The sequence below is a fragment of the Polistes canadensis genome, unplaced genomic scaffold (genome assembly GCF_001313835.1).
Source record: "Polistes canadensis isolate GaletaPanama2010 unplaced genomic scaffold, ASM131383v1 scaffold_2, whole genome shotgun sequence".
NCBI classification, from domain to species: Eukaryota; Metazoa; Arthropoda; class Insecta; order Hymenoptera; family Vespidae; genus Polistes; species Polistes canadensis.
In genome coordinates this window covers 1,971,625-1,993,956 of record NW_014569549.1, presented here as the reverse complement: position 1 = coordinate 1,993,956, position 22,332 = coordinate 1,971,625, and the positions used below count along the sequence as shown (strand labels likewise).

The window sequence follows — 22,332 nt, the reverse complement described above, 5'->3', positions numbered from 1 at the left end:
GCATATTTTCAGTCGTATTTCCATGAATTTTCTCGAATTTCATCGAGTCGTGAGCTTATTGCAAAATCAAACTTATCCGTTAATATTGATTTTAAGATGACAATTGGACGAGCATTAATGAAATGATCTATCATTTTATCTAAGTATTGTTATTTATTAGCATGTAAGTTCATAAGATTTATCGATTATCAATGAAATATTCGATAACAACGTTAACGATAAACATAACGTTACAATATAATTGTACTTCGATACTTTGAAAGAAAAATCGAGAGAATACTACGTCCTCCCCGCCTGAATTTTATTTTCTTAAGTATTTGGACGGCGATGGGTGTATCTGCCGTCGTTAACCTTTCGTCCAAGGTATTAAGATACTTTCACAGTTTCCACTTCATTTACTTTTCAACGTTATCGCTGCTATTACCAAGAGCGAAAATTTAAAAGCTCCGTTTAACGAGCAGCTTCATTAAAATTTGAGAGAACGAAGAGTATTCTTTCGAGGAATGAAATTGAACGCATCTTTATGTATGTATGTGTGTGCGTGCGTGCGTGCCATGTGTATTTTCGTACAAACGTATATTTTCTTTTTTTTTATATCGCAAAACCAACACAAATCATTAATTTGATGGCACATAAAGAAAAGAAAAGGGACAAGTAGGAAAGGAAAACTTAATCGGTTTTGTCGTAAGAGAAAATATAATATTACTTGCATTTTAGTTTCTTCACTCCGTTCTTAACTGGTGGTTCTTTTTTTTTTGTTTTTTATTCTTTTTTATTTTTTACGAGAAAGATCAAAATATTATTTGTATTGCTTTTTATTTTTGTTACGTTTTTTATTTTTCACTTTATTCCCTTCTTTTCCATGTCGTTGCAGCAAAATTTTACGATTCTGGTCGGGCATAAAGACGACTTACGATCGTCTGACTATCGTCACTTACTACTACTTGCTAGTAATGTCGTCTCCGGCGAATTACTTGATTCTGACTGACAGTTACTATTTATTCTTCTATTCAAGAAGAATTTGCATACTTCTGACCCTTTCTTCGCAAGGTTATAGAAAGAATAAAACTTATTAAATCGAATTTGTAAATATGCTAAAACATTCTCAACTTGTTATAAGAATGAATTATGCAAATGAAAAAAAAAAAAAAAGGATAATTCGCTTAAATAAAATTCGAATGAAATCTATTCTATTTATTGTAATTTTTTATTGGTATCATGATTCTCGATATATCGAAATAAATATCATTATTCTCCCTTTTTCGTCTACTCTCATTTGTTTCTTTTATATTTCTCTCCATAAAATAGTATTTGCAAAGGTATTTTGTTATTAATATGCTATCGATATCTCTTTGCTTATCGATCTTTATTCTCGCGGAAATATTGTGCCATACGTGAAAGCAACAGCCATCAGATTCTCTCTTTATTTTTGTTTTGTATTTTTTCTTTCTCTTTCACTGTATCTCTCTATTCCACCCTTTTTCTTGTTTTAGTTTAGTGATATATATATATCTAGTATATATATATGAAAGGGAGAGAATTTTCCATCCTCCAACTAGGTACATGGCAATACGAAACCGTAGCTCCAAATAAGCCGCAAAAACCACTGCGTTATTAACCCTTGGATTATCAAGTAGAGCGCCTTTGCGACGTAGAGGCTTTTGTGAACAAAAACGTTATATGAAATGGACACAGGGAACGAGATTTTTCTCTCTTATTCTTCCATTTCTTTTTTCCATTTTTTTCTTTCTCTTTCTATTCTATGCAATAGCGCGTGTTTTATTTTTTATTTTGGAAAGTATAGCCGACAAGGTGTCGAGCGAAGTTCTCATGCTCTGCACGATAGTAAAAAATGAATCCATTCTACGCGAGAAAGGTAACTTATGTTATAGAAGATCCTAATCATTTTTTCCCTCTTTTCTTTGTATTTTGAGAAAATATTGGTCGACGTAACGGAAAGAAAAAATAATGGTTGTTTCATCGCGCGTTGAATATCAACAAGGACAATATCATCTTCCCCGTGTTGTTTCACGATCATATTTTGATCGGTCAATTTATCGATAATCCGTTCGACTTTAATCTAATATGAAATCTACCCTCGTCGAAAGTTTAGCGAGACATTTGATCACATTTTGATTTTATCCATCGTACTTGTAATTTTAGAAGAAATTAAGATAAATATATTACAAATATGAAAACGAAATTCGTATATATTGTTATAGCTTCTATATGTTTATCTAATGAGAATATACGCTGATATAGAGATTTGCGTGCGTTTGCATGCGATCACGTATGAGTGTTCTCTGGGTGATTCATTTAAATGCAAATATTCGTATACAATCTCTTTTTAAAAAAAAAAATATTCAAATAAAATATATGAAAAATTTGAAAGGAATATTTGGAAATAATTGCGTTAACGACGTTTTTAATATAATTTTGGACTATGGTGTCGACGCCTACACGCACAAATGCATTTTCTCTTTTGCAATAATTTCTCTTGTAAAAGTTTATAAATTATAGTGAATCTCACCTCAGTTCGAAATTACAACGTTTTGTTCGAAAAGCTTGTGCCGTTCTGTTAAATCGTTAATAAAGTTCAAATGTTTCGAGAGTCAAATATCTAGTTGATTTCAACAATTTTTTTTTTTTCTTTGTATATTTCCCATCTCTTTGAAAGCGCACAATTTTATACTCTGTAATATTTCGAACGTAGAAATTCATTCGGCGGCGTTCCTATATTTTCGTAACTCACTTGGCTCGTGTCATTATTTATTCTTTTAAAAGAGCTGAGCACCCTCTTCCAGAGTTCAAGAGTATATTGTTCCTTCTTCTAGTTTTCAGACGCGACTAAAATTCATCATCTATAGGGATATCTCTTTTAAAAGAAGAACAAGGAAGATAAAGAAAAATAGAATGATGGGATTATTTTGATTCGCGTCTTTTTTGAAAATCTATTAAAATTTTTTAATGTACCTTCATAAATTTGATCATTTTCTTTTTAATATAATTTGTGGCTTTGAACAATATTATTAGTTATCGCGATATTAAATCTAATAATCGCTAAATTGGAAGTTTATATTTAAAGCATCATTAATATATCAATTTACGTTTTATCGTGAAATCATGTTCATGGGTATGTAGATAGCTTATTTAACCAAGTCATTGATTTTTCACTTAACACTAAAGAAACGTCAATTTTCAAGAATTTTACAACACCAAATAACATAACGAATGACGAAATGAACAATGAACCTAGTAACGAGAGTGGTTATTATCGCTTGGCCCGACGCGTCGTGTATTTGATGCGTTGATAATTTACATAAATTATTTTGCGCGTACGGGGAAGATAATAACGCGGGAGGTATAATCGCGTTTGTATAGCGCAAACTGTATATACTTCGATATTTCGCTGGAATATATAAATATAGGTTGCTCTTTAATTTATTATAACGGACTGATTATTTAACGAGCTTTCAACTTTAGTACGCCATTATGTCTTATAAATATGCGTGCTGATAATATATTTTAAAAGGTTTCAAAAGGTTGGAAAATAATTGGACGTTCTTATAACGGACTTTTCATTATTATAACGTTCGATAAAATAATTATGAAATTAATGAACGATTATCTTTATAATGATAAATATGATCTCTACTAATTGCAAATTATTCACTAAGAGATAATTAGATTTGTACTTGGGAAAATATTTTATTTTATTTTTAAAAAGATCATTACTTTTTTTTTTTTTCTTAATAAGAACTTTCAAACGCATTAGAAAAGTTTAACTGGAGCTTGAAGACTTGTTCGAGATGCGAGCCAATCCATAATATCCATTTTACATGGAATCCATCAAAAAGTAGTGCCATCGAAGTTTTTATTGATATCAAATATTGTGGGGAAGATGGAGCTTTAAGAAAGATGGTAAACTTTAAGGAAGTGTTTTGTTGTAAGATCTATCATGAACATGCTATCTGAGAAAATAGTGTCACTATAAGGGATTGTAAAGATAGTATCAATAGCCGAAGAGCTATTAACATTAATGAAGAACGTTTAATGTTCTAATGGTGCTTCTCATTTATCTATCTCCATGCCATGATATTAATTAAAGTGAAAATTTTAAGTGGTCACTAAACTACTTTCTCTTCGCGTACACACACATAAGTATTATACATATATCTTACCGTCAAAGCCAGAAACCAGTCATTGCTAGTAATTCTTTGGCATTGTCATCAATGATCATTCTCATTAAATACCAGAAATTGCAATGCTGTAAATTGTGCATCTTTGTAATTTCTTTGAAAAGTTTCGGTAAATATTTTTTATACTTTTTGAAAATGGATTTTAATGATTTTTATATTAAATTAAAGTAAAWTCTTTTGTCTACGCGTAGAATACCATATCGAGTTATAAATTTAGCATGTAAAGTTTAGAAATGTCAAAGAAGGCAATACTGTAAATTGTGCATCTTTGCAATTTCTTTGAAAAGTTTCGGTAAATATTTTTTATACTTTTTGCAAATGGATTTTAATGATTTTTATATTAAATTAAAGTAMAMTCTTTTGTCTACGCGTAGAATRCCATATCGAGTTATAAATTTAGCATGTAAAGTTTAGAAATGTCAAAGAAGGCAATACTGTAAATTGTGCATCTTCGCAATTTCTTTGAAAAGTTTCGGTAAATATTATTTATACTTTTTGCAAATGGATTTTAATGATTTTTATATTAAATTAAAGTACACTCTTTTGTCTACGCGTAGAATGCCTTTTTGAGTTATAAATCGATTTGCAAAGGTTCATAAAATGTCAACGAATGAGATGCTGCAAATTTTTCCAACTTTGCCATTTCTTTAAAAAGTTTCGGCAAATATTTTTTATACTTAGAGTGAATAGATTTTAATGAAACTTATATTAAATTAAAGTACGCTCTTTTATCTACAAGTTGAATACTAACTTGAGTTATAAATCAATTTGCAAAGGTTCATAAAATGGCAAAGAAAAATTAGCATGTCAGGCATTGTTAACATTGCCTAAGGCTAGGCATTGTTAGCATTGCCGGGGGAGGTTTGGAACCTAGGCCGGTAATGTGAACAATGCCTGGCCATCAGGCATTGCTCACATTGCCTGATCCGCAAACTTTTCTTTGCCATTTTATGAACCTTTGCAAATTGATTTATAGCTCGAAACTATACTCTACGTGTAGCCAAGAGTGTGAACTTTAATTTAATATAAAAATCATTAAAATCCATTCGCGAAAAGTATAAAAAATATTTGCCGAAACTTTTCAAAGAAATGGCAAAGTTGGAAAAATTTGCAGCATCTCAATCGTTCACATTTTATAAACCTTTGCAAATCGATTTATAACTCAAAAAGGCATTCTACGCGTAGACAAAAGAGTGTACTTTAATTTAATATAAAAATCATTAAAATCCATTTACAAAAAGTATAAATAATATTTACCGAAACTTTTCAAAGAAATTGCAAAGATGCACAATTTACAGTATTGCCTTCTCTGTCATTTCTAAACTTTACATGCTAAATTTATAACTCGATATGGTATTCTACGCGTAGACAAAAGAATTTACTTTAATTTAATATAAAAATCATTAAAATCCATTTGCAAAAAGTATAAAAAATATTTACCGAAACTTTTCAAAGAAATTGCAAAGATGCACAATTTACAGCATTGCATTCTCTGACATTTCGTCTGAAGGCTCTTTGCATTCATAATAATGCCGAGGAATTACTAGCAATGACTGATTTCCGGCTTTGACGGTAAAATGTATATATATACAAGCAAATATATGAAAATGGTGTAGAAATATAATTAAATTAATAGGTGGGAGCAAGTGGTTTGATAAAATGACAAAGAGAGAACTGAGTAAGCTAATTAAAGAAGGACGATTGAATCGGTAAATGGAAGAAGAAGTGATAATAAGGATAATGAAGTAGGAAGTTAATTAAGTACGTAGGCGAAACGAGTTTCCAAATTTTCAAAGCCACCAAAGTTACCCAGATAAACTTTTTCATTTCTCGTTTGTCATTCATTAGGAATGACAAATCGATTCTCGGCTTTATTTCGTTCTAGAAATGTCAGTACTTACGCACGCAATTGTTACGCTTGCCGCGATGAAATTACGAGTTTTTAGGTACAAGAGAATCAAATCAATTCGTGTATAATGAAATTCATTCGTTTTCAACGCTTGAATAGTGGAAGGATTAAATGCTATTGCAATTTTGTTAGTTTTATCGTTTTTTAAATGGATTTCTTTAAATTGCTTTGCAATTCTCATTATTATTGTTTTCACGTTTATGCACCTTACGAATTAATACAAAATCGAATGGAAATTTGTCAAAAAGTCAAATAATATAAGCGTAATTTTAAATTCTCCACTATCTAATCGGTTTATCTTCACAACCATTTTATATAGCCCTGAATCCCTTCTTGTTTCTCTTCGATCTAATCTAATCACACGCCAAGCATACGCGAGGATAAAATCGTGCATTTTTTCCTCTTGCAGCTTTAAGATACCACTTTTATCTATTTCGTAGATGCAATTTTTTTAGATACTTTATCCTACAATAAATGCTATCCAAGCTACATTTTGATAACTTTCAATGTTTAGCTGATGGATATTGTTATAACCTTATTTGCATAAAATAACGTAGAACGTTCATATGTATTACCTTGAATAGAATTCTCTCTCTGACATCAATAATTTTTACGCTTAAAAAGAACATTACATTTTATATATTTTTCTGATACTTGCTTACAATAAATATGAAAAATATAATTTATCTTTTGCCTAAATTTCTATTTAAAAATAATTACATTTCTTATTTTCTACAAGTTTTTCTCGAATAAAATGTTAAGTATCAAGAATAGTGATTAGAACGTGATCAAAACCGATGTCTCTTTTTCAAATTTAATCATATTCGTCGATGTTATACAGCAATCCTTTGAGCATTCAAGAACTCTTGAGAAATTTAGTGATTACGATAGATAAGGAGGACAGCGTAAGAGCAAGAGCAAATTATCGACAATCGCTCGTTACGCCTTTGACAGGAGCTTTTGGAATTGGATACTTGAAAGACGAATCTCGACAAGAGGCATTTAATTTCGCAATTAATACTCGTCCTTCCTTTCTATTCTAAGATTTTCCATATAGTAAGGTGGGAGTAAGGAAGAGAAAGAGAGAAAGAGAGCGAGAGAGAGAGAGAGAGAGAGAGAGAGAGAGAGAGAGAGAGAGANAGAGAGAGAGAGAGAGAGAGAGAGAGAGAGAGAGAGAGAGAGAGAGAGAGAGAGAGAGAGAGAGAGAGAAGAAAGAGTGATAGAGGAAGTAAAAAAAAAGTAACATGGTCTGGTGAGTTTCGTAAAAGAAGGTAGTGGGTGATCCAGTATTTTATGCAATTAAAATTAAACGAGTTTTTTTTCTGTGATGCGACACGGTAAATCTCGTTTTCTCGCGAGAAAAGCTCAAAGTATAGTACGACCATGAGTTTCTCTTCTTTTCATAGGCTGTTTCCACCCACGCAACGTCGCTCCTGAGATTTTGTACTGTCGAATGAATTCCATGTTAAAAAATAAAAGAAAAACGGAGCGTGACGAGTTGCCTAGCTTGGTAACTTCCACCTCGACGCCCGAGATTTTTCATTTTCACGCGTTAATTCGCTTATGCGAGTTATCTACATTGAACGCAGGGTTTAACCCTTATCACTTCAACCGGCAGTAATTCTGTCAACCGCAGCTATTTTTTTATAATACGTGACATTTAAAAACATTGTTATACAATTGCTACGATTGCACGTTACGTTTCGTAACAACAAAAAATATTTGTATTTAAAAATATATTTATGTGTTATAAAAATTTCAAAAAATTCGTTTCTCTGTTATTTATTTGTTTTAATATTATTTTAAATATGTATTCAGTATTTGTAATAAAATTTCAGTAGCTCTTGGTAAAGCGATGAAACTTTATGAATAGACGAAATTCGATGCGATGCTTACATTTTATTTATTTATCTTCAACAAAATATGCGTATATATATATATGTATATTCGTTTATTATTTTACAATATACTTTAAATTAATTAACATTAATATTGTGGATCAAATAAACGGAAATACCTAAATCTTTTAAAAAATAAGTAATATTTTTAGAACGATAAGTATTTATACCGGATATTTTTCAATCTTTTTGTTATCAAAAATGTATGTAATTTATAATTATAATAAGGATAATAATCGTAAGATAGAGACAAGATAGCTTAGCTTTATAAAGGAAACGAGATTATCTATTTCGATTCCACTCACGAAACATAGGTATCAAGTATCGATCGTAAGGCATAGGAACACGAGAAAAGGAAAGACTTTCTCATTGTTAGGAGACATAATCCGAATGAAATTGGATGGTTAGTCGGTCCATGAAATCAACCATTGACCACGATTACCATTAACAGGTCCACCTGGTTAATTCGTTACGCGACTTCTTTCTCGTTTGAAATTCCTCTTTCATTGAAAGCGATCTATTCGCTAGTACATATACACTTGTTCCTAATTGAACTTAAACTTTAGAAATGGTAATATCGACGTTGACGAAACGTTTATAGAATCTTAACTATATATTTAGATATTTCAGGAAGTAATCATAATCTTGACAGATTTTTATTCGAAACAATACAAATTGGAATTGTTTTTTATTTCAACTTATTCAAATGAATAATTCCAATTTTTTCGTGGTCAAATATTTGTTTGTAATAACAATAGAAAAGGATTGAACTTGAGTAATGGTAGTAAATTTAATTGTCTTTTAACACGGTTAATTTGTTCCGTTTCTTGCTGAAACAGTGAGATGGAAACATTTGTGCTATATTATATAAGTGTTGTTGAAGTTTATTAAATCTTGATATAGGGAAGCCGCGTTAAAAAAATATCGTGTTTAGAAAAGCTATCATAGTTTTTTCATCGTGTTTGTTCGAAATTTTGTGAGGATTGAGTGTAATAATAATTAATATAGTAATCATGCGAACACCTGATTAGATCGATTATTTATCAAACGCGTTTATGAAATAAATGAGGCAAAATTTAATAAACTAAATGTATATCTAAGCTGATACAGTTAGAGATCTATAATCATCGTTTGCCGAAAATTGACGTCATTTTGTTGTATATATTGTTACAAGTTTTTAATTAGAAAATCGGATCGACAAATACGAAAACATCTACATGTGCGATTTGATGAACGACGTTTGAGAAATGTTCTTCAATATACATCAATATCTCATGCTTGGGAAATACGGTTCACTCGTTATAACGAGCACTTCATCGTTCGCGAATTTCACATCTCGTGAAGAGTATATCATCGAAAACGCGGTTATTCGGAGCGTTTCGTCGATGAATTTTCCGATAACTCTCTTTCGGGATCGATCGAAAGTATTTTTCGATATTTTTGAAATATCAGTTTTATATTATCCTTTTCATTCTTTATTTTTTAATACTTTCTATTGTTTCTTTTTCCCTTCTATTTCTTTTTATTCTTCTTCTTCTTCTTCTTCTTCTTCTTCACTGAATTTCTATGTTAACCGAAATAAAAAAGTTGCAATATACAGAAAGAAGTTCGTATCTATGATGATAAAAGAACAGAACTTCGATATTTGACTTCGATGTACGTTATCGAGAAGTCTTTTTAATCCATCCCTAGGGAACTTTCTTTGATTCCTTGATCTTAGAAAAAGTTTAATAGAGATCGAAAAGGTCGATACCGGAATTTGTGGAACGTGACGTAATGTTCGTTAGTAACTCAGTAGAAAATCCTTTCTGCGTTATCGAATCGTTCAATATCGATACGAGGTGGAGATAGTCTGGAAAGAAAGTTTCTTTCTTTCTATTTCTCTCATTCTTCCTATCATTTTTATATAATTTTCTTTAGGAATATAATTCACCTTGAGAAAATCGTAACTTTCATAAAAGGGTCCACGAAATGGTGACGCTTATTTTCTAGTTGTAGGATGAAACGATTCGCCCGGAGGACTAATTACAGGGGTAGCTGCGTCACGAAATCAATTGTCAGCCGCAATTTCCTGGGGCAGGTAGATGCCGGCAACTCCGTTAGGCGATTAGGAGGAAGGAGATACGATTCGAAGCTAGGAATGGTTACGGTTACTCGTAGAGTCCTTCGATCGGCCGTAAAGGGTTGCTTAATTACTCCTCCATTTCCTTCCGCACAATTGGAATCGGATTTCTCCACGCGAGAACGACATAATACCGTTTGAGAGCTTCTCCCTCAATTCGCACAATAATACTCTATTGGTAATTCGCCTTACTTTACAATTAACGTACGATTTATTAGTCTTCGTTACATCTTCTATTAATATCTTAATTAAACAAGTTGAACAAAAAAAATAATACAAATTTGTGGCTTGTTCGTGTCAGATGTTTACATCGTTAACATGTTTTCATATATCTAATATTAGATCAATTATCTTTATCGATTGCTCCTGTTCCCTATAAATATATTCTAGATTACTATCTATATATATATATACATGACGGGAGATACTAGACATACTCTCTACGTTCACCACGGTTTATTTCCATTCCCCATCTGTCAATGGCGATGTACGGGATGCCTTAGTCGATCGTTCTTGAGACTGAAATTTATTGCATCCCCAGCCTCGACAGAGAATTTGGTATTGGGTTAAGGATGTCTGAAGTACGTGGACTCGTACGTATCTCGGAGCTTTGAATTAACTATTAAGTCTCTCTCTCTCTCTCTCTGTCTCTCTTTCTCTCTTTCTCTTTCTCTCACACAAACACACATACACATATATATACCTCTACTTACTCAGGGTCTCTTTCTCTTTAAGCATACGAGTAAAGGATGGTACGTTGCGCGCATGTAAACACATTTCCGCTTCAACTCAGCGCGCATTCTCGCGTGACGGCAACGAAATTGGTATACTTGTTTGACTCTCGGACGAACAAGAGAAAAAGAAAGAGTGAAATAGTGAGAATAATTTTCATCTAATATAACGAACAAATATCATTAAGACTTTGTTTTACACAAAAAAAAAAAAAACAAAATTTGCTTATTTTGATTGTCTTTCAGGCAACTGATAATAACTTATAAATTTTCTAAACGAATTAACTTAAATTTCATTTTCGCATTGGTCTTATTCTTATTTTTATATTGGTCTTCTTGGATATATCGTTTATGATATCGCTTGTCGAGTTAACGTCAAACGAACGAAATTCGACTATGCGGTTAAATTGTGTTTGCGTGCGACAATGATACAAAGTTAGTCGGTTAACCGTGTTTCTCTAATACCACTGCAAACTCTAAACACGCTTACATGCGGCAATGTCAAAAGCATTCCAATGATTTCATTAATTTGCAAGAACGAACGATTCTATCCGGGAACACGTACGTGCATACATATTTACATGAACACAGAATCGATTCCTTTTGTTCGATTTCCAATTGATTTAAAAATCTTCTACCTATTGACGTATTTCTTTTAACGTTTTAAAAAGTTTTATGAATTATATTCGAATATTTAATTCATTTATTTTATACGCAATCAATGAATAACAATATTTTACTTATTTAAGATAAATGATTACATTTCGTTATCTTATTAATTCTTAAACAATTTCGAAATACTATGAAAGAAGTTATTGAATAGGACATATATCTTTCCATGGATATATTATAGCTTAGTACGTATTCCATTACAGCGATTGTAACTACATTCTGCATACGTTGACAAGGTACGTCAACACCGTACCACGTCATCGGACTCTATAGAAACAGGAAGAGCTTTAAGGCAAAGCTCTGTATGTAACGTACAAGCCACTGTTTGCTTCGCACACGTGTGCATGCATTGCGAGCATGTGCGCAACAACAAAACGAACGCAATTAATTTCGTATGAAGATGGTCGGAAACAAATATACCTAGGATTTTATTCTTACAATTGCGACTATATTTCCTTCATTTTCTTTTATATATATATTATTTATGATTAAAAAATAAACGTGATTTAAGTTTTATAGAGGGTATCCTATATGAAAACATTTTATTCTACATTTTCGATTTAATTTTTTATATAAAACAACCACTTGTACCACTAGTTATTGGACACCCTGTATATTCGGTAATATATAAGATTGCACAATAGGTCTGTATGGTTTTTATCTAAATAAATAACACGGCAGAAAACTGTACGAACTTATCGGCCAATACCAAATATATATTAATATATGCATTAAATAAATAAAATTAAAAAAATATATAAGAATGTATTTTTTCTTAATTTCATGTCAAAGTATTACTGATGCATTACCTTTTTTGTTTCAGGTACGTATAAAAGAGAGACGTCGGAAACAGATGCCCTTTTCATGGGATAACGTGAGTGGGTGGTGAAAATGCTGCCGAAATCATGCATTAACGCAGGCTCGTTTGTATACTCTGTAAACGAACGTAGAATGCAAATAAAACGTTTATCACACTATTCTATCTTTCTCCATAATCTACTTATATACGATATAAACATGTATTTATATGTGTTTATTTATTTATTTATTATTTCACACGTTCCGTTTACTTTTGTCTATCTTTATTTGTTGCACTTCTTTGCTTCTATAAAATCTTCATATATTTTAGGTCAATGTAATCTCGATGGGATGAGCTGAGGATCTTCGAGCTGATTATACTTCGCACGTTTTACAAATATTTAAATGAAATTTTCATTCCTTCATGAAAAAATCTAATTTCAATCTAGTCGGAGTGTGAAAAATGATTATGACAGTACTTGAATATATCGTTTTTTCATTAATTTGTGCTTGTTTGTCCACTTTACTTGTTTATCTACTCACTTCTTTTATACTTTTATACGGAAGAGACGAAATTAAAGTGTAAGAGGATAATTGAATCCCGTAATGATTTTTATTTTCAAAAGAGCAAACGAAAGACAGATAAATCATTTCTTCTTTTTTCTTTGCCAAATATTTATTTTTACATTTTACCAAAATATACAATCGATTAAATCCTTATTCGAATTACTGAATTTGACTACAAAAAAAAATAATATAAAATAGGAGAAAAAAATAAAATGAATAAAAGGCAACCGATTTTTCAATAGTCGTTTGTAAATAATGTAAACGTGACAATGAAAAAAGTAGTGACAGCGATGTCCGAGCTTTTTAAAACTTATACTCTCTAACGAATAAAGTACTCGATATTTACACGCCAAAGACACACATACGCCTCTGACGCGTTAGCAATTCAAATAAGTCGTATACGTTGGCCGTCGATACGAAAAAAAAAGGATAAGAACGAAGAAGAAAAATATTTCAACAAATAATGGAATGTAAATAACGATCATAAGTCGTTCCTTCACGTCATTTAAAATAGAGTCTCATTTATATTTATCTCAGGGAAAGGATATTTCATTAAATAGAATCGAATGGGAGAACGTGGAGCTTGATTAAAATTACTCTTTTTAAATTAACCGATATAACTGACATGAGATCGAGAAAACAAGAAGGAGCATTTGATTAAAATAACTGTTTGTTTTTTTAATTTAAAGTCTTAACGAACGGATAAAAATCTCAAGGATCTTATATTCGCCTTTAGAGAGAATAATGAAAATTGAAAACAATTCGATGAGAAATTTCAATGTTTAATCAACGAAAAGGGGGAAAGAAATCGGAGATGTAATGGAAAATTATTAGCAAGTCATTTTCTCTCTCTCTCTCTCTCTCTCTCTCCCTCTCACACTCTTTCTTTTTCTTTTCTCTTAACAATGCGAAGTCGAGAAAATAACTGCAAGTATATATCTACGTGTTATATAATCTGTCAGTAAACGTCTATAGAATGTTTTTTTGTAATCTCATATCGAATTATTTTTTTCTAAACAAGAAAATAATTATTTTAAATCGAAATAGCCTGGGATAGGATAAAAGAAGTAAGAATGTAGAACGTTATCTTGATTCGGAAATGGTAATGGATAAATACAACAATGTTAAAGCGTGCTTATTCTTTTAAAGCCTGATCCGTCGACTTCGAATTTATTCTTTGTATTTTTTCTTTCTCTTCCACCTTCTTCAATGGCTCGAGGGTAGGCTGCGAAAAATAGGAAAAAGCTCGGACATTATGCGGCCGATCTCGTTCGAATAAATAGAGCGAACGTGCGCTTTCTACGATGAGACGAAGGGAAAAAGGAAAATCAAGTGGAAATGGGGACCGAAGACAACACCGGTAAAGGGGCATAAGGGGTGGCGAGCCGATGGATCCTTGGATGAACGAAAAGAGAGAAAGAAGAGAGAGAAAGATAGAAAGATGGAAGAAGGTCGACAGATTTGATGGGCTGGAATGGATCATTACCCTTCTCTTCTTTCTCTTTATCTATATCTTACTCTCTCAGGATTTTGCTCGTTCACTTTCTACGCCCTTGACGAAGGCGAAACTCTCGCTTGAAAATTCGCTGGAGCATCCATCGATCTGATATCGAACATGGGGTAACGGAATGAACAGCAATAACAGTGGCTGACACAGCCAACTTCGGGCTTACCCGTTTGACGAGGCGCGCCTCCTTTTATCTCTTCTTTGGCATAATCGCGCGAGTCACCGGCTCGTATTTGAACGATTTCATCCTTCGTTTGGTTGCCGATGTTCCGCGATTCTACGCGTTTTACGTTCGGTCAAGATAACGAGACAACGACGAACCCTCCTTTTGTTTTTCCTCTGTCGACCCTAACTAATCGTATTTTTATTCTGTTCTTATTATTATTATTATTATTTCTTTTCATTATCTCCCTTCTTTTGATGATCATCGAACATTTTCACGCATTCGTAATTTATTTTCCATCTCCATGTTTTTTTATTTTTTATTTGTTTTTTTTTTTTTCAGAATCGAATAAATTTATCAATTATCAACAATCGTTGGGAACGTTCGTTCTAATAGAATATCTTGTCCAGTCGTCTAAATTCCCTATCTCTTCTCTCTCGGTAAAGTGTGAAACGTATAACGTCAAGTATAACTAACGATCGGTCGATTCGCACGAACGAGAGGGGTGGCTCTTCGTCGTTGTCGTGGTATAAGCGAAGGATGGACGATGGAGATCGATGTCGTAACATTGAAGCCGAGTATCACGTACTCGACGCATCTCCTGCATTTAATGTCGCCGCTGCTAGGATTCTCTCTCGGAACTTTCGTGAAAGACCCCGAACCTTTCTCAGCTATCTATCGTCGAAAGATGGATAGTAGTAGTACAGATAAAGAAGAAGAAGAAGAGGAGGAGGAGGAGGAGGAGGAAGAGGAAGGATAGTGGAAAGAAAGCGAAGGGTTGTACGAAGGGGTGATGAGAAGGGAGGTTGACTAGTTCGAAGAAAAAGTACAATACTAGTTCAGAGAAGGAAAGAATGCTCGATGAACACAATGACCATGGTAAATTTCTCGTTCGGCCTTGCCGGAGAATTCGTCTTACCTTTTCTTTTTTTTTTTTGTTATAGATTTTCTGTTTTTTTTTTCTTTCTTCCTTTCTTTCTTTGTAGAATTCTTGTTCGTTGGTAGTACGCCATCAACGCGCGGTACCTTCCGGAACCTCCATTTCCGGCCTTGATTCTCTCTTTCTCTCTAAGTTTTTACCTTTTTCTTTATTCTTCTTTTCACGATGAGAGAAAGAAGCTCGCTCGAAACCAATTTATATTACGTTTTATAGGATATACGTTCGCGAGAAAGTTATCGCTTCTCGATGAAACTGAAATTTCTTCGATTTATCGTTACGTACTAAATTATCTGGGAATTTCTTGTTCACGAATTAGGCGTTCCTATCCGAATGTCGTATTTCATTATCTATCTTTGAATTCTAATATTTGTAATCGTTTTTTTTTTTGACAATTTTATTTTATCATTATCTTTCATTGATCTTCATATTTTTTTTTTCTTTTTTTTTTTTCATTTAAACATAATCCAGAGTAAGTGAGAGAAAGAGAGATAAAAAAAATTGACGGAAAGAGAAAAAATTTTTATCATACGTATGCATCGTATCATTCAATAAAAAATTTAATCAACGAACTTTCGGTCCTGAAACGAAATAAAATTCGTTAAGCGGATATTGTAATTCGACATATTAAGGATAACGAAATGAATCACAGGAGCTCCATTCAAATTTGTAAAAGGGAGAGAATTCCTTTATTCTTTGAGAAGCTCGTTTATTGTCTTCCTTCTCGTTTTCTTTCCTTTTATTCTTTTTTTTTTTTTTTTTCTTTTCATTTTTTTTTTTATTTTAACTACCACCGTACTTCAGAGCTTGCGACGGACAATTGAATTTTCTGCGAGTCTGCTTGGAAAGTCGCGTTGAAGTTCGATTAAAACTTGAAAGGTGTTTACGAAGTTCAGAGGAAAAAATTCACGCGGTTTCTAACACAATTTTGTATGGCGCCGAGTGTTTCCTAACTGGGCGAGAAATTAATTCTTTGCGATGTTACGTAGAGTCAGACTCGAGATCTCAATTAAATCCACGTTAAAGTCAATTATTTTCTTTTTATCTTTTCCGTGAATAAAATCACGAAGAAAATTAATTGAATGAAATATATATATATATATATATATATATATATATATACATCCTGAAACTAAATATCCAATATCGAATAATTGCAGAGCACTGAATATGTGACGGTAAAAAATAGATTAGATATTAACGAAGTTTATTTTTGAAGATATCGATGCTACACATATATATTCAAGGATAAAATTGTAACAAAATTTTATTCTTGTACAAAACTAAGATGAAGTAAAAAATAAAAAAAACATTCCAATGATCTAATATTTATGAGATAAATCCGCAGATCTGATTGGTCTCTAGGATATCGTCGAAACTTCGTCCGATGGATTCGCTCGCGCTTAAAAAGAGACGAGCGAATCGAAATGGATTTCTCGGTTTTGCGCTGCGGATAACCCAGGAAATAAATCGCACGAAAGAATTTCCTCGCAAAGTGGTTATTTCTGATCGAAATTTATATCGAAAGTAAAAGGACCACCACCACAGACACACACACACACAACTAATTCAACCTTTCGCCAAGCATCGTGGAATGCTTGTGTACGTATAAATACTAGTGTACAAAGCACTCTTCGAATATTTTTACGAATAAATGAATAATTTTGAAGTATAATGAACAAACAAAATTAAAGGAAAACATTCCGTTCGATGATAACTCAAAAGGAAAGGAAATTATAAAATTGCATCGCACGAGCATGTGAACGTTATTAATTGAATAAATAAAACATATGAGATTTCTATTCAATAGAAATTTCGAATTTAATTATCTTTGTAAATGGAAAATATAGAGATAAACGATAAAGAGGAGAAAAAGAAATTTCATTTAAATCCAGTAGACGATGATTTTTACGAACAAAATAGAATTTCATATCTTTTGTAAAAAGAATGTAATAATTTGTCAAGTTCGATGACTAATATTAAAATAGTCAAAATAAATGACAACGTAAATTCTAATATAAAATAGATCGAAAAGAAATATCATGAGTCAAGAGATCCTTAATTCGTATCCTTGAAGTGGACAAGCAAGAGAGCTACACAGCTTTAATATAGCTTAGGTAGGTAATTCGATTTGCTTCTTTGTAGGTAGTTTAAGGTTCTTCGTCTGACATGTCCGATCGAAATGTCAAGTTGTTCCTCTTTATTTTTTTTTATATTTTATTTTATTCTTTTCTTTGGACGGAAACAATCCAAGAAAGTGGATCTTTGGGATCTCGGACACACGGAAATCGTGAAAAGTGGATACCGTTTCTGCGATAAAGGAGAGAAAAGAAGAGGGTAAATAGAAAGAAAGAAAAAAGGAAAAAAAATAAATAAAATAGAATAAAGAGAGAAAGGGAAAAAAGGAATAAAGAAAGAAGGAAGAGTCTTGTAGGATAGAACGTCACGTCATGTCTTATGTTGTATAGTGTTCACTATCAGTAACTATCGACCATCGTACTACGTTCACTGTTACTTTAGCTTACTACTTGTGAAATCTTTTTCTAAGATACTGGAAGAAATCGGAAAATGGGAATTTGATGCATCGCGCTTTCCTTTTCGTGCTAGGAATATTAAGCCTGCAAGTGACTATACATTCTCACGGTTTATTCACAAAACAACCGTACTACTTTTAGCGAGATATCCATTACTTTTTTTCTCTTTAACAGCATTCTCTTTCAATTGTATCACGAACATTTCATATTGTATCGAGAGTCTTATTTTTATTTTTACTATTTTATATATATATAGTCAACGGCCTAGCCACTTTGAAAAAAATATTTCTCGTCAGATTACTAAAGTTAAACAATAATGGACATGGATAGGTGACACTCATAGTTTTATTTAAGTGCACCTTGTGTTTTAGTTCTAATAAATAGAAAATTTTCGTAGTCTATGCACAAAAATAATGTTTTATCTCTTTAGTAAAGTTTGCAATAACTACAGTTAATTTTACCATAGAGAAGTAGCCCTAACGACTTAATTTCTCTTTTTATTTAATCTTCAGACTTTTCCCAGTAAATCCACGATATGGTATCCTCTTTTCTTCCACGAAACTTTTGAGATTCGTTACCTGACATTTTTTCCCCTTCTACCTAACTTTTTCTAACTTTTTTATCATGTTATTTTCACAAATGAGAGAAGTCATATATTCACGTGTCGCATTTTATCTACTTCGTACTATTGCTCGGCAAAAAAAGTCAATTTTAATAATTTTTCATGCGAAATCGGTAAAGGAAAAGATATAAAACGTATGATAGGAAAAAAAAAATGATTACGACGAGCATGGCGTACGAGAAAATGGGAAACTGTTTCTGTCGATTCTCTCGAGATATAAACATGCGAATCGGCGCGTTCGTAATTACGTTTTACAAAGAAAAATGAGAACGAGAAGTACGAGTGCGTTTGCTAAAAGAAAGTTACTTTATTGGTACTTTCAATCGGATGGAAAAATTAAATAAAAAAAAAAATTGATATAAAATAAAATTAAAATTGGAAAAAAGGGCAAATGAACAAATTACAAAAAAAAAAAAAGAAAAAAAAAAAATAGAAACAGGAGCGATAAATTTATATTTAAATCTAGGCGAAGTAACGGGGAGTTAGAATAAGAGAAAGAAAACGAGACAGTCAGATAAAAACGGAGTAAAGGAAGACGGGGAGAGAAGAAGATGAATGGAATTGAAAAGTTAAGCGACAGAAACGATTCAATCGTGACTGCTACTACGAATCTTGTAAGGATAAATCTATATACGTGTTTTTCATTCAAAACATATACGACATTTTAGAGACTCTCTATTTGTCTCTCACTTTATCTCTCTTTTTCTCTCTTTATTTCTTTTTACGACGTCTATATAGATCGATTTTGTATTACAACAGGCAGACAAAACTGGAACTTTAAGAATCGCGAATCGTCGAAGCCGATAGTCTCTGCAAATAATTCAAAGCTGTTTAGTTTATCGAAAGTTTTAAATGAAAATGGAAATAGTTGGTGATTTAACGTTTTGCGACCTCGATTTGCACGATGCATATCCTTCTTTTCTACTTTATATTCCACACCCCCTTTTTCGTTCCCCCTCTCCTTTCTCTCTCTTTCTCTCTCTTTTTCTATCTTTATCTTTTGTACACTTTAAATGTCTTTTTAGTTTATCTCTTTTTATTTCTATCTTGCTCATACTTCCTTTTCCCGAAACGAAACGTGCGATGAATGATACTAATCGTAAGCATCTACGATGCTGTTTCTGAGATGATACCGCGTGCGAACTAACTCGAACTTTTTGGGAAATGAAAGAGAGATAGAGATAGAAATAGTGATAGAGAAAATTGATATAATAGGAGAGACATAACCTTATGAAATCAGTTGAAATAAGAATCTGCGTGGTAAAGTAAATTAACTTTTGTATGATAAAGTATGATATTTGGAAAAAAATCTTATTTTCTTTTATCTAATATTGTTATCAATTTTAGTTCAAGAACATAACGCGCGAAGTAGTATTACTATTTCCAAGCCTATCTTAACAACCCTAAAAGTACTTTATTTATCCAACCACTCGTTCTATCGTCTGGCTTATATCTATCTAAGACCCTGTTGTATATATATCTTCTATGTACTATATATCCTCATACAATGTTCATCCCTCTTTATCTTTCTTCCTTCTCCATTTAATCCTTTTCCTAGCGATAATAAGAATTATTTCCCATTTTCTTTTCCTCTTCTGGATTTAACCGTAGCAGTTCGTCGGTATCAGTGGTAGAATGATGTCTAATCTACTATCTTTTTTATTTTATCTCAGAAAATTCGATATTGTCTTATTCGGCTCAACTCGTTTGACATTCAATGCGTTGTAATATTGAATATTTCAAGGAATCATAAATAGTTAATAAATGTGAACAGCATAATTAAGTTAAAATTTATACAGAAACAAAATTAGTCAAACACGGTAGGAATCCTATTATTTTTTTTTATATATCTTTAATTTGTAAAAAATAATATAAAAACTTTTACCTTATATACAATTATGCAAATTACCAAACCGTAGTTTAATTTTAAGTCAGCTTTCAAAAATTGTACAAAATGAAGCTTAATATTAATTGTACTACGTACTATTAAATGGATTAAAAAAAAAAAACAAATTTTATAAAAACAAGAAGAAGAAATTAATAGAAGAATTTTATTAAATGAAATATTATTTAATTATTGGTATTGTTCAATCTGAATTTCATCATTATCAGTAACTCGATATCAATAATGTCTAATATTTAAAATATCAAAAGAATAAAAATAGAGACGTGTTTTAGAAAACTGTGAAATTACCTGTCACGTTTATGTTGTTGTTCTTTACTTCCACCTTTCCATGTTTTTCTTAAAAGCACGCCCGTCATCCTTGTTTCACTTTGAGTTCATTGAGTTTCTATCATCGGTGAATGTAAAACTTTAGACGATTTTCTTTAGCTTTAATCAAATAACACTCCCATCTCGAGCAATTTCAAGTTTTAGATATTCCAATTTCGTTTAAAAAATGCTCGAATTGAAATAAATTCTAATTAAAATTGATTTTCATGCTTATCGCGTAAGTAATTATATTTTAAACGAATTCTAGTTGTGAAATATTCTGTCAGAATATAAAAATTTAAATGCAATTTTATTGGAAATTTAATGATAGACGATACGTCGGACATCGGACTTCGATATTTTCTCTATATGTTGGTAATATTAGGTTGCGAAGAGGATTTTCATGCATTATCACGGTCGACAGTAGAAATCGTTTGTAGGATATCAAAGTGAAAATGGCACGAAATAACTCATTGTACTCTACGGGTACCTACAGCTTTATTTATCGCATCAGGCTGCATTTGAAATTCAATATAACAGAAGCGGTACTCTTCCTCCACGAATTTCTCGAGGTGCCGGTTTGCATATATTCGCTCGCCTCGAAATCCGGACTAGGATGAGGACTAGTAACCCCTCGCACATTTGCGTGAATCTACGATTCTCTTTTATGAGATCGCGAACGTTATCGTCGTTGACCCTTTCTTCGACCCACTCGGAGGTCAATTCGAAAATCCGATTTCTCTTAAATTTAAATATTTAGATGCTTAATCCTTCCTCGTTAAGACCGATGAATTTTCTAGTAGTATTCTCTTTGAAAAACCTTTTCTATGATATCCATCTTTGGTGATCTTTCTTAACGATTCAGCTATTTCATTTGAATGTCAACCTAGTCGAACTAAATCAAAAAAGTCCAAGACAATTTTAACGAATTTTATTTATCGAATCGTAGGAAAAATCGACTCCCGAAGGATCTAAAATCTTTTCAATCCTATTTACGCTGGCTCTTTCATTGAAATTCAATGTGGAAGAGTTTTCTTCGATAAAATTAATTCAAAGCTTAAGAGGATCGAATTCGCGGCTGGCGCTTAACACCCCTCTCTACCGTTCATCCTCCTGGGCGCTCTTATGAACATTTCTTCTCAATTTTTCTCAAAGAAAATCTTGAAAAATTCTTTTTATTGAATAACCAATGGAACATCAAAAATAGAAATACTTATAAAACAATGATATTAATGATTATTGTCGAGCATAATAAAATCAAGATAATATATACATTTCTACTCAGAAAATTGTTAAGTAATATTTTTCTTATATTCTGGTTTTCAATTCAACGTTTAATTTATACTTCGTCGAAACATTTATTCTAGTACAATATAGAGTATTACCATTTAGTAAAATTACCATAGGATAACGATAATGAAACAACGAAAGAAAAACATTAACTATTTGTCAAGTTAAAAG

At 32.0% G+C, this 22,332-nt stretch overlaps 2 protein-coding genes across 18 annotated transcripts in view; both read left to right on the top strand.

Annotated features, from left to right (window-relative positions):
• LOC106784849 overlaps nucleotides 1–12,508 on the top strand; it is a 126,136-nt gene extending 113,628 nt beyond the window's left edge. Inside the window, exon 2 of the mRNA XM_014744799.1 lies at nucleotides 12,355–12,508. Within this exon, the coding sequence (XP_014600285.1) occupies nucleotides 12,355–12,420 (66 nt within the window). The 3' untranslated portion in view covers nucleotides 12,421–12,508. The remainder of the gene's footprint in view (nucleotides 1–12,354) is intronic.
• Nucleotides 1–22,332, top strand: part of LOC106784764 (neurobeachin) — a 193,670-nt gene that overhangs the window by 9,532 nt on the left and 161,806 nt on the right. The window lies entirely within an intron of this gene.